Source organism: Merops nubicus, unplaced genomic scaffold (genome assembly GCF_000691845.1).
Source record: "Merops nubicus isolate BGI_N331 unplaced genomic scaffold, ASM69184v1 scaffold9042, whole genome shotgun sequence".
NCBI lineage: Eukaryota > Metazoa > Chordata > Aves > Coraciiformes > Meropidae > Merops > Merops nubicus.
This window is the reverse complement of record NW_008594493.1, coordinates 84,356-97,669: the sequence shown is the minus strand read 5'-3', so window position 1 is coordinate 97,669 and position 13,314 is coordinate 84,356. Positions and strand designations below refer to the sequence as shown.

Below are 13,314 nucleotides of genomic sequence, written 5' to 3'. Positions count from 1 at the left end.
GTTCTTTCCATCAGACTTATTTGACTGAGGTGCATTCAGGGGTTTGTGGGATCACAGTAGTGCATGTATATTAGTTTAATGTGTTGTTAGGTCCACATATCATAACCTGTGCTTCTAGTTTGGTATTTTTTAGTAGTGTTGCTAATTTTACTCCACACTTCCTCATAAAGTGCATCCTACATTGTATCTTATTTTTATTTATGGAAATTTTCAAGAAGAACAAAAAGACTGACTCAGGTCTTCATTTGTTCTGAATAGCATTGTTTAGTCAGCTCTACACCAGATGTTGTAGCTAGAAGCACAGGGGCGCAGAGCAGGAGTGACAAAGAGAAAGTAAAACAGAACTCAGTATTTTCAGGAATGGTAAATTTTCCTGTGCCAAGCAGCCATTTTACCCTTCATTGTTCTGCTAACCTTTGTCTTTCTACACTGTAGAAGGCTATTTTACCCTAAACAGATAATTGCCCTAGAAGTGAAAAATTTCTTGTGGCAGTTTCCTCTTCTGTGTATGTGTAGTGTGAGTATTCCAGACCATCTCTGAGGGAGAAAAAGTTTTTTTTAAATGTGAAAATGTGATTTCACAACTACAGTAATAAAGTACTCTGATTAAAGTGTGAAACCCCAAATTACTGATACTTTTCTTTGTTACTGACAAAATTTAAGTCAGCAATGTTCTTATCATTGGTTTATTAACTACTTCATGTCTTCTTTCCATAATACTATTTAAAGAAAACTTCAATTCTTATAATTTTCTGGAGCTGAAAGAGGTAGAACCTCCCTGGCAGCATACATCTTCTTTGAAAACTCCACTAATTTGAAGCAATTGTATTTTATATTTCTTTTCTTTTGCAATTGTTATCCTTTAATTTTTTTTAATTTAACTTTTTTTTTTTTTTCAGGATCTTTGAAGAGAATGAACGTCCATCTTTGGTACATGAGAAACATCAACTGTATAAACCATTACCTGTCCCATGCATTCCTCGGAAATTAGTCCAGTCTGTACAGAGTATTAGATTCTCAAAGCAACTAATGGAAACAGCTCACACAGGTGCAGTGTGCTTAATGATCTTTCTGGGAGGATTTTGGATTATCTTTGTGTAAATGAATAGAAACCATGATAACAAATCTAGTGAACTGCTCCTACTGTAGTAGTTGAAGCCAGGCTTTCAATGGAAGTTGACTACTTGCTTGTATTTATGTTCTGAAAATCTTCTGATTCCTCTCTTAGCTGTGCAATGAGTAAAGTAACGTGACAGATGTGCCATATTGACAGAAAAATCTGAAGCATACCCTTAGCCCTGTTTGCTCCAATACAGTAAATATTAACCAAGCCATATTTGAAGTAATTGGACTCATACTTTTCATTTGTTGTGATAATTTTTATTTTAGCTCTTTATCAAAAGAATAATGTATAAATATTTTTCCCTTTTAGCTCTCTATTAAAAGGAAAAATTATAAGCTTTGTTCCCAAGTGCAGTTTAACAATACCGTGCTTTGGATATTTAATCCTACTGACAGTATTAACATTTGTTAATTTAGGGAGACTAGAAAAAGAGAAACCTATGGAACCTTCAGTGGCCACTAGCAGTTCCTCCAGCCTTGCAGAAAATTCATCACAGGTATGCAGCTCTCCCACTGGATAAAGCATGAGATTGTATAATCTTTTTATGTTAGTTGTTTAAATTTAAAACAGTCTAAATACACCTAGTTCTATTATACCTTACATAAAATTCTTAATACAGTAACCAGGACACTAATCTTGTTAATCTGCTAATACCTGGTAATAAAAATCTTTCTTTGGTGCCATTTTTAATTTAAGAGGAAATGTGTGTGTTCTTACAAAGTGCAGCTGGTAGTCACAGTAAGCATTCTAATGCCAAACTTGAGGTGGACCATCTATCCAATTTATTTTGTAAAATAGTTTTTAACATTTAGAATAACTTTTGTAGATTCACTTGGTTGTATGTAGCAAATTTTTGGAATTCTAAAGGAGGAACATAATCTTCTATTACTGATTAATTGTCATCCATCTACTCCATAATGAAGGATTTTATAAAGGAGTAAATGTGCAGGATACTCTACAGGACTGCCTCCACTTAACAGCTGACTTTCTGACGTTTAACCAGAAACAAAAATCTGGGGTGAGAGGAACAAAATCATGAGCAGTGTTGCTTTGTGCACTTGAGAAGTCCAGAACTACATTTCCATCTCTCACTCATAAACAAACAGCTCCTATGGCACTTTTATTGAAAAGGTGAATTCTGTTGCAGCTTAGTACCGTACATATACAAACACAATAAACCAATCCAGACACAAACTGGAGAAGCATCTTGCAGAGTTACGAAAACCACTAATAAAATCTCATTAAGTACAAGAGCATTCAATAACAAAGAGACTGTTAAAATATAAAAGGAGTACTCCAATATGTTAAGGTCATAGAAGATAAAATAAATAATGTGCAGCTGTGTCCACTGTGTAGAAGTTTGGGGAAGTTTCGATACCAAAACCTTTATAAAGGTATACCAAAGTCTTTATAAAGGACATCTCACGAGATCTATTTAAAACCAAATTTTAATGAACAAAAAAAATTGCCAAGTAAAAAAATTAACAGAACCAGTTGTGATTTTCTTAAGAATATCAAGGGAACTGAAAGATGAAGTGAGTGCATCACTAAATGGTTTAGAGTAGAGCTCGTGGCAGAAGAAGAAACCTTCATAAGACAAGACAACATGAAGGGCAATGGCTAGACTGAGTGGAACAAGACCAGAAGAAATTTCAAGCAAGTGTTATTTGTGACTGGCTGAGGGAGTTGGACATGATGAGGATGATGGAAGAGCTGTTGCCAGGGTAATCCACAGATGAGGATGGGAATCTGGGACCTAGAGTTGCACTTGGAGAATAGTGGGAAGCAGGAATTCAAGGTTAAGGGAAAGTTAAGAAAGGGCGATGGCAACAAGGAAAAGAAGGTGGAGTCTGAGGAGAAATAAGAAGACTGGAAGAAAGAAGGTTGCTATGCTGCAGAAAAGGTGTGCTGTAAACTACAGGAGCTGAGTGGCAGGCAGCTTCTCCATAGCCAGCCCTTTTTGTCCCCCACCCCAAATTGAGTTCAATTTGATATGTTTTGTAAATTAAAACTAAACCAGAACTAGCAGCTCCCTGTGAAATAATGTGTAATCTGATGCTGAGGCATAGTTTTGTAGTGCCACTCTCTCCTTGAGGCACAAATACATGCTACCTGTAAGACTGAGGGCTTCTGAGCTGATGCAGATCCGTGCAGCAGGAGTATATCCGTTTCCTGCAGCTTTTCGCTCCATACAGGAGACACACTCACTGACGCACATACTCCCTTTGGCCTTCAGAGGTGGAGAGAGGACTGGCTCCAGCCCTTTCTGCATTGTCAAGCAAGAGTAACCTGGCTGCAGCAGTGGAAAGCTTGCATAAAGTTTGTAAATTATGTGATGCTGTTTGTGCGACAGAAAGTTATTATTCACATCTAGATATCAGTGTTGTGAATGAGATGTTATATGAAATTATAGCAGTGGTTTTTGGGTATCATGCTGTGAAAATGTTGGTAAAGCAAAGACAGGCAAAAAAGTTTTTGTGTTTTCTGACCCCTAAAGAGTGGTTAAAAGAGAGGATTTCCACAGTCTAAGGAGAAATCAGAGTGAATTGTTGAAGTGAAAATTTAATATGCAGACTCATTTGAATTTTTTGCTTTGTTTTAGATAATTATTGATACTGCAGGAACTAATAACCCACAAATTGCCCAAGTTCCATCAATAGCAAGTTTACAAAACCAAATGCAATTCAGGTAACTTTTTTTTAATAAAGTAGTTTTTGTTCATGGGATTAAGTTTTATGGAAATAATCTGTATTTAGACAAACACTAATTTTTCTCTTTTAGACTGGTAATCCCTCCAAAGCAGACAACTTCCAAACAACAGTTTGAGAGTGAAAATGAAGTAACAGGTAAAGAACCACTGTCATTTTTTTTGATAGGTTGTGCTGTTACTGTTTATTGAATCACATACTTATAAGGACAAAATTTTAGGGGCCAAATTTTAATTCTGGTATGAAGTGGTCCACCATTTTTATTCTTTTTCTACCTTGATTGTTTAATTCAGACTTTGAGTATAGCAGACAGGCAGTGCACCAATTTAATTGACTGCACTGCTCAGCACTGTGGATTCCTTCTGCTTTGACCATTGCTAATGAAAGGAACTTCTAGAATCTCTTGCAAATCCACACTCTAGTCTCAAATTACTTGGGTAAAACTAAATCCAGTCTGAAAATCTGCCCAGAAGGCATGAAAAAAGGGACAGAAAGGGCCTATAATAATCTCAGTAATTTAGGAATCTTGAAGGATAAGATTAAGATTATTAAAAATGAAAATTAACTTGATAAATACTTACAGAATGCTTACAGAAACAATGCAGGGCAGTTACAAATACACCTAGAGTTTTTGAATTTGCAAGTCACTGAACTTCAGTTTAAATATGTTTTTTTTTTCCTAATTATACTGCCTATTTAGATGCATGCCAAAAAGTATAGTCTTTTTCTTTCTTATAAATAGGATCCTAATTATGTGTCCTGAAATGCAGGAACTCAAACCACAGTGCCTGAGACTTTGCACAATGTGAAGCTTAGAGCAGAACATCTGATAACATTGTTCTCATTTCTCATCCTGGCTTTTGCTCTGTTCTTTAAGATAGCTTCATCAGTGTCACCTGGATGTGCTTTTTGTGTTGTTTCCACCTGGTTTCTGTGGACTGGTGTTAGCCCTCTCTGAGGGCAGTGGCTGGATGAGACAGCCACAGCACTCTCAGGGAACAGTAGCTGGGTTTGGGGAATGCACCAGACATGGGAAGCAGCCCAAATATTGTTTAGGTAGCGCGCCGATGGCAGAACAGGAGGCAACACAGCCCCAAAGTGAACTATTACAAAACTACAGCCAGAACACTTCCTCACCCACAGCGATGCCAAACTACTAAATCATTCTCAAGGGTTCTTTGCCATGATGTCATTTTATTTACCTGTTTAGAATCCTGTTACAGTACTAACAGTGCCACTTTTTTTGTAGCAAACCAAGAGGCCAAATGTGGTGATAAGGAACTGGGAGATGAGCCAAAGGATTCTTCCTATACACCTCAAGTAAGCAAAGCACTTCTTATGTCTTAAGTAATTGTTTTATTTAGAATAATCAAAAGTATCTCAATATATTTGAATCTATTGGTAAGAGGTAAGTCTCAGAAATGGGCAAAGTGATTCATGTTAAGGCACCCAACAGGTGAGAAACCGATCAATGCCTTCTGATTACTCCATAGTGCCATTGCTCTTGATCTCATCAGTGTTCTGGAGGTTTTAATGCTACCTTAACAACAGGCTGACTTTAACATCCTGTGACTACCCTATGCATATTGTAGTTTTTGTATGAATTAGTGCATACCATTTTCATCAGTGTGAAGTGACAAAACATTATTTTAAAAAAAAGTTTGCATTAGAAATTATTTTCTCTCACAAAACAATAGTGAATATTCTCTGTTCTGGCTACAGAGTCTGAATGGCTCCATTGGCATTGCTTTTTTCCTGAATGTGAGGTCAGGCTCACCATACCATAATATTCAAGCCAGTTGGGTGTACAGCTTGCATACAGAGGTGTCAGGAAGGTGTGGTTTAACACAGGGCAGCAGCTATGCATTGCACGGCTGCTTGTGCTCTCCCTCCACAGTGAGATGGGGGAGAGAATCAGAAGGGTGAAAGTGCAGTCCTGTGGGGGTTCACATAAAGACAGTTTATTATGTATAGCAAACGCTGTGCAGAACAAAATAAGGAATGCATTTACTATGTCCCACCTACAGGCAATTTTTAGCCATCTCCAGGAACACAGGGTTTCACCTCACCTAATGGTTACTTGGGAAGACAGATGCCTTAACTCCAAACATCCCCCCTTTCCTCCTTCTTCCCTGCAGCTTTTCTTGCTGAGCACGACATCATGTGGCTTGGAATGTGACCAATATTCCAAGATTCCAAGTAATATGGCTCCCGTTTGGTCAGTTGGGGTCAGCTGTCCCAGCTGTGTTCCCTCCCACCTGCTTGTGCACGCCCCAGCTGCTCACTGGCAGGGCAGCAGGAGAAGCAGAAAAGGCCCTGATTCTGTGTGAGCACTGTTCAGCAACAACTGAAACATCCTTATGTTAATAACACTGTTTCCATCACAAATCCAAAATATAGCAACATACAAGCTATGAACTCTTAGCCAAACCAGAATACACATCAAGTTTGAGATACTCCTCATCTTCTGGTTGGCTCACTACAGGCTGATGCCTGCAGGCAGCTGGCAGAGGACAGCTTTAAAACAATATTGAGTCTGGTGGAAACAACTCCACAGAATCCAAGTGGACGTTGTCATTTTTTTCTGAGGCAGAAGAGATAATCCCAGTCAACTGAAATGTATTTGGGTAGTGATGTTGCTTAATTTCACCAGAGGATATCAAGAGGATTCCACTGTGAATTTAAACTTTATGCTAAGACATACTTTAGAGTGAAATAGTTCTTTTATCAGTGCTTTCAGTCAGTTCATGAGTTTTTTTTATTTTTTTTAATGAAAATTTTCATATATAGTTTTATTCACAAGAAGTCCATTTAAAATTAGATAAATTAATGTTACAGTTTTAAGTATGGTGAACATGTCACTGTGACCATTTTATTAAAACCCTTTATTTTTCATGAGAATAAAACTAACCTTAAAACATATAATGAATATGTTAAGAGGTAAATGGACTAATGATATTTTGGGAATTGTTATGTGCCATAGACTTCTTGTATATTTCTTTTTAATAGGACATACACACAAGTTTTAAGTTAAGTGAAGATAATCCTGACACAGCAGAAGAAAGTGGAGAACATTTTTTAGGAACACCGGAAACACCCGAGTTTGTAGGATCACTTGAGGCAAAGGGGAAGAAAACAGAAATCACAAAAACTCCTCCATTTGAATTGTATGATTCAGCTTTTCTTTTGTTTTTGAGCAAAGTTGTATTGATGGTTATTGTAGAAGCATTTCCACTATTTTTGAAAGAGATTTAGAAAGACTTCTCTAGAAAGCTTTTCTGAAAATATTCAGTTGTTTTATTTTTTTTTTTTTCTCAGTTATGCTAGGTAATTTGTTAGATTTCCTTCTTAAAGTATCATTTCCACTTCAGAGCTATTTTGAAGGAAGGGGACTCTGCAGAGAAATATGTAAGACACAGTTTCTTTGCAGCTCTTTGGCTAAAATTGTCTTTCCCTGCAGTAATATTTCTTACAGCAATTTCTATCTTTAACAGATTTTTTTTTTGTAAAAGAGTAGGGAATTGGTAAGAACACCACCTCACTTTGCTTTAGAGAGTTGTGGCACCTGTCCCGTGTTGAAAGAAGCAATTGTTGGTGGAAGGCATAGGAATCTAAAAAAAATGACAAAACAGAAAAAGAAAAGAACAAAAAAAGCCATCTATGATACTTTTAAAAACTATAATTGTAGTTTCTTCCTTTCTGTCTGTCTTTACAGCATTCACAATTTAGGTTGTGAAGAAAGAACATCAAAATCTCCTGCCTTTTCTCTGATGAACTTCTTCCAGAAGTCACCTGGCTTCAATTTATTTGAATCTTCTGTGTTTGGCGCAGAAAACTCATCTGATGAGGTAAATATGAGTACTGGAGAATACTAACTTTCCACAAAGCTAAATATACTAAGGAAACAGCACTGACAGTGAATGAGGTTTTTCAGACTGGTTTTCTTTGTAGCAAATGTTTTACCTGATTTGCTTATTTTTACATTTGACATTCTTTGAAAATGCTTATCTGCTTTCCTGGAGATCCCCCAATGATGCCCTCTGATCAAGTGTGGATCTTTCCCACATGGGTAAGGTTGGGTCTTGTGCAAATATACAGATGACTAGATTCACAGAAAAGCAAAAGGCTTTTCCAGGCTTTTTCAGCACTGCAGTGCAAAACATTAGGTACCCTGGCAGTGTTCACAGCTCAGCTGCCTGTCTTGTGTGGTTTCGTCTTGCTGAAGGGAGGAATCTGGTACTTAAAATTTTATTTTTTCCCCTCCATTTTTCACAAAATGCAGAATACTGAGAAAAGGAAGAAAGGAGTGTCTATTAGGAATATTGAAAAGCAAATAGAGATTTGCTATATGTAAATGGAGGAGATAGTTAGGCAGCTAATTAGAACAGGGAGCAGAATCCAGATTTTTCTTTGCAGGTTGCCTAACTACAGTGCTCTAGAATAATTTTTACACTCCTGGACTAATAGGTAGATAATTGGTTGTTCAGGACAGATGTGTGCCAGTACAGAAAGTAGAGGTTACATATCACTGCTGGCAATGTAGATTCAAACCCCCTGTGAACCCAGGTATCTCCTGTTTCAGTGGGTGTGCTCAGTCTGGAGGTTACCAGCTAAAAGCTGAAGGAGGGAAGAGGGGGATGCATAATTTTGTTTGGTGTTGTTGTTATCTCCCAGCATCAGCTGTGTGTAGGAGAGATTGCTCTGGTGAGTAGTTAGCGAATTGTTTAGGAATGAGGTAGGTATTAAGTCACCTACTGCTGTCAAAACTTGTATTATTTTGTGCCTATTCAGTGGCAGAAGCCAAGAATTTACCAGCCTCTTGCAGCTGTGTGAAATTCTTTCAAGTTAGCTGGGAATTTTGAAAGACTTAAGCATCTGTTCTAAATCTACTTTAAGAGTCTTCTCAAGAGTGTTGAATGGTTATTCTGCTACTCTTTCTGGAAATGTCAGGTCCTACTCAGCAGGCAGGTATTATATTGTTGTTTAGAGGTTTTCTAGAACATAATAAAATTAAATAATTTTGAGTTTTTTCAGTTTAAAAACCAGCAGTAAGCCAGATCAGATTTTGGTCTGTTCTCAATCTGATGTTTTTTCCAGAAGAATGGAGGGAATGTGTTTGCAGACGTAAGCAAATGTCATGGAAGCTATCTCATCAGAGAGTTTACCATGCAACTTTAGGGACTGATACGTACAGTTAAAAGCAGATTTTTGTGAAGGCTACTAACATTTACAACAACAACAGTGTCTGGAATGAACTTTTTATGTACCAGCATTAGAGTTAATAGTTTTTCTTTCTAATTTGTTAAATAAAATTGGCTGTTTGTTTCAGACAGAGGAAAGTTACCCTGTGGGAAACCTGAACCCTCTGTCCCCACAGAAAGATATTGGTAAGTCTGAAACTCGGATGTTCGTGTGTATACCAGAGTCTTCTACTTGTGCTTGTTTGACTGGCAAGCTCATGGTCCTGCTTAACAAGGCACCTTGGGTTATCTAGAAAGGTGTTCAGCTGTGATGCTGTAGTTTAGTGGTTATTGTATTCTTTCGTGTTTTGACTAGCTTAAAACTTTCTTTGCCTGCCTGGCTTCAAATGTATAAGATACCATGAAAAAAGAGGTATGAGGCAAAAAAGAAATAGGGATAACGTTAGGTGGATTTGAAGCAGAGGAGCTGAAAGGGAGAATTAAAATTTAGGCATCAAAGCTTTTTCACTGACAAAAAGAACAATTCTTTTCCCATAAAAAGCTATGGAACTTGGCAAATACTACTTTTTAACTTAGGGCCACCAGCTTACTGTTGGAAAGAGTACATCCATTGGGTTTTTCCTCCCTCAACCAACTTAAAGTGTCCATTTGGCTAAAGAAATTTCAATAGCAAACTGACCTCCATCAATTTAAATCACTAGAGATACACAATGTAAAGGTAGCACAATGAGACAGAGGAAAATCAGACTTAAAACAGTACCTTACACTCATACTAAGTGAGCCATACTTGTTTACACATTCTGTATTAAATCCTGGCTTTACTGAAATGAAAAGCCAGTTTTCTGTGATATCAACAGGATCAAAACTTACTCTTGATCAAACCTTTTTCTAGGGGAATCATTTTTTCACTGAGATGATGCAAGTGCAAAACTTTCTGAAGTAGATGAATATAGAGTTATATGCATATGTAACTGTTGTAGAGAAAAGTATGTGAATTTTGTTACTAAATATAGAAGTTGGGTGTTTTTCTGTCTGTAGCTTTGTTTCTCCAAGTACTTCAGTGGTTGGTCACATTGTTCTCTAGAGAAGGAAAGAATCCACAAAAATGTACCAGTTTACAAAGACCTCTGTTGCTTAGTATTCGAAATATTTCACCCTGTACATCACACAGAAGTGTCTTGTTGTTCTAAATCGTTCAAGTACTTCACACTTCATTTTATGTAGATTCTGGTAATGCCCTCCTGGAAGTACCATGTCTAGTGCAGCAATAAATACACAAGTGAGACTGATGTTCAGCGGGATGCTGGGAGTACAGTATCATTAAAGAAGCATGTTATGCTGAGTGCAATGTTCTTTCAGTAAGAGTTAATCTAATGATTAATATGTATTCCATATAGGAAGCTTGTTTGGAAAGTCAGAAAGTGAGGATACATTTGCCTTTCCCTTCCCCTCGGAATCAACTTCTCACGCCTTTGGAGATGGAAAAGATGACTTTAGTTTTCCATTTGCATTTGGACAAGATCAGAGATCATCACAGTCTCCTACTGTGAAAGGTTTTCATTCTTCCTTACAAAATACAAAGCCATTTACATTCTTCTGAATACCTTGGACTTGCTTTGAAATTCTTTTCCTACTTAGCCTTGACAAATGTTTTCAGTTTCTTAACTTAAAGTACAAACCATTTCATCTTCTTTCGTTTCAGGTAAGAATACCTTATTGCAATGCTGCAAGAGCACATGTGTGCTTTGAAATGCACCTTTTATTATTTATTTTCTAAATACACTGTTTTCATAAAATGTTACAATATACTCTCACTAAATTGACACAAAAGCAGTAGAAATATAATTTTACTGTAGTGTGTCGAGTTAATTAAATATCTGTGAGACCATCTAAACTTTTGGGTGAGTACTTTCAGCCTCTGATATAGACTCAATAACGTGTTAGTAGAATGACTGTTTATTACAGCAGTAAAAGCTGCATTTTGAGTTAAAGACAATGTTCTTAGATTAGCTGTTATACAAAGAATATTTATTAAATTTTTGAAATAAAGTTTTTGTTAATTTTATGTGACAACTTGTGGGTATTTCTTAATATATGAAGTGAAATAATGTTGAAATAATTTAAGTGAAATAATACTTAATGTTTTAACTCCTTTCTAACTTGAAACACTGAAAGCAAGTTCCTTCCTCTTTATCTAGTATCTTTCAAAAAAGGACGTACAGGCAGAGGTTTCCCACAGTCTAGGTCTGGTCAGCACAAGTGTATCCACCAGTTCTCCACAAATGGCTTTCCTTGTGGAGTGGCTGGCTGTGAAGACAGTACTGGGGTTACTCAGCAAGGAATGGTGACTGTTCTGAGCCACCACAGCATTGTGTCCTCTGATTTTCACATTTATAGTCTTTGAAGGAAATACCAGATTGCTTTTGAGTTATTTTTTTTCTGTTACATGTGGAACGTAGGTTACTAATTACTGAAACGCCTTTAAAAGGGAAACTGGTTTTCTCAGTGACTTACTGTGAGGTAAACAACCTACTGACAGCAGGTAAGCAAGATACTGAAATGGAAAAAAAGCACATACAGGAGAGACCACATCACTGAGCAGACTTCAGAGAAAACATTGCAGATGCACAGACTAGTCAGGAGTGCACATGGACTGAGTGGAACAAGTTGACAAAAAGCATCCTACCAGTATAGTCTGCCAAGAAAATGTCAACAAAGTCCAAAGGGAGTAGAGTTCCCTTCCCTCTGCTGACCTGCCATGACCAAAAGCTCGCTTACCTATGCCATTGTCCTAAATATCTTAGGACTATTTTTGTGCAGCCCAGCTTCTTCTTAAGTACTTGTGCCTAGAGATTGTAGAAGTTGGATGTTTTTACTGCAGAGGGATTTTGGAAGTTTTAGTGGAGTGCTGCTGAGATCAAGCTAATAAGTGAGACACATGGATTTGGTGGAATTTATGCTCCTCAAATGTGGTTTTCCACATTAAATCTATTTTAAACAGTTTTTTAAAACACCTATCTATGAAAAACGTAAGCTAGGGGTGAGTTTGAGAGCCTTTGGAGTAGTGTTTTAGAATATGCTACTGGCTGATATTTTGAGATCATTTAGAAAGCTGGCAAGTAGAGTTTTGTTTGCTCAGTTATTCCCTACCTGAAGCTTTCTTCTTTCTGAAGCTTTTCAGAAAGCCAGAAGCTTTCTGCCTTCTGACAAATTCTGTTATCCTTGTCTCTGACAGTACAGTCTGGTAGTCAAGGCTGCTAGCTGAAGTGGGACAGACCATAGTTCGAGGTCTTGCTGGATGTTTACTTACATAAATTGGATAGGCTGATTAATAACATAAAAGGGAAAGCTACTTCAGAAATGGCAGGCACTCAGTATTGGGGAGTTTCTTCTGAGACCTAAGAACATGAACTGCTTATGAACACAGACTGAGACTTTTCATTAGGATCTGACAAAGCCTGTCTAAACTGTCTCCGTTGTTGTTATGGCTGTGAAGCCAATAGCACTTGCTGGGATGAGCCTGTATCTCATCGACCAGTGTCAATTTCTTTTGTCCTTTACATACCCACCTGACTACATCCACCTCTGGTCGGGAAGTGTGGACAGAGACCTTGTAGCCCATGTAGCAGGGCCTGCTTGAGAGCACAGTGCTGTTTGCTCATTAGCACTTGTTAATTGCAGTTATTGCCTCCAGGGTGCAGATATAGTAAATGGACTGTGCGCTAGTTCCTCGTTCCTTGGTGCAGAGTCAGTAAGTTTAATTTGTATTCCTGTTGAAAGTGTGGAAGGGTAACCGAGCTGACTCTGGAATCCAGTAGATGAGGAACAGGTATTACACACATGACTACAACCCAAGCAGAGACCAGTAACCCCCAGCAGCAGGACAGCAATGTCAGATGGGAGCTGTAATCTCTTAAAAGCAGTGCAGCTGTCTGCAGAGTGGTAATATGGTTGGACTATGAACTTCAACTGCAAACCCTCCAATGTGGGGCTTGCCTTTTTCTGCTGTCCTTGTATTTCATCTAGTAAAATAAGAGTTTAGGCTCACAACTGAGCCCTAAGGTAATAACAACACGACCGCTTTCTTACATAAGCAGAGCAGGGATTTGACTTCGACTCTTATGTAAGTATCCTAACCAGGAGGCAAATGTTTATTTAGGGTCCTGATATCTTTACTGTTCCATTTAAGTTTTTAATAGAAAACAGCTTTTCAATAGAAACCTATTTAACTTGAAAAATCCCTTGTAAAAATTGCATACCACCCAGTGACCCACCACATCCA

At 37.7% G+C, this 13,314-nt stretch overlaps 1 protein-coding gene across 1 annotated transcript in view; it reads left to right on the top strand.

Moving 5' to 3' along the window:
* The window catches only part of LOC103768656 (chromosome unknown open reading frame, human C14orf39), a gene marked incomplete at its 5' end in the record, with an annotated part of 30,304 nt that extends 19,672 nt beyond the window's left edge, over positions 1–10,632 (top strand). The window contains 9 exons of the mRNA XM_008935808.1: positions 900–1,048; positions 1,549–1,619; positions 3,726–3,811; positions 3,905–3,969; positions 5,081–5,151; positions 6,841–6,998; positions 7,547–7,679; positions 9,161–9,218; positions 10,430–10,632. Of these exons, the coding sequence (XP_008934056.1) occupies positions 900–1,048; positions 1,549–1,619; positions 3,726–3,811; positions 3,905–3,969; positions 5,081–5,151; positions 6,841–6,998; positions 7,547–7,679; positions 9,161–9,218; positions 10,430–10,632 (994 nt within the window). The remainder of the gene's footprint in view (positions 1–899; positions 1,049–1,548; positions 1,620–3,725; positions 3,812–3,904; positions 3,970–5,080; positions 5,152–6,840; positions 6,999–7,546; positions 7,680–9,160; positions 9,219–10,429) is intronic.
* Between the last annotated feature and the right edge of the window lie 2,682 nt (positions 10,633–13,314).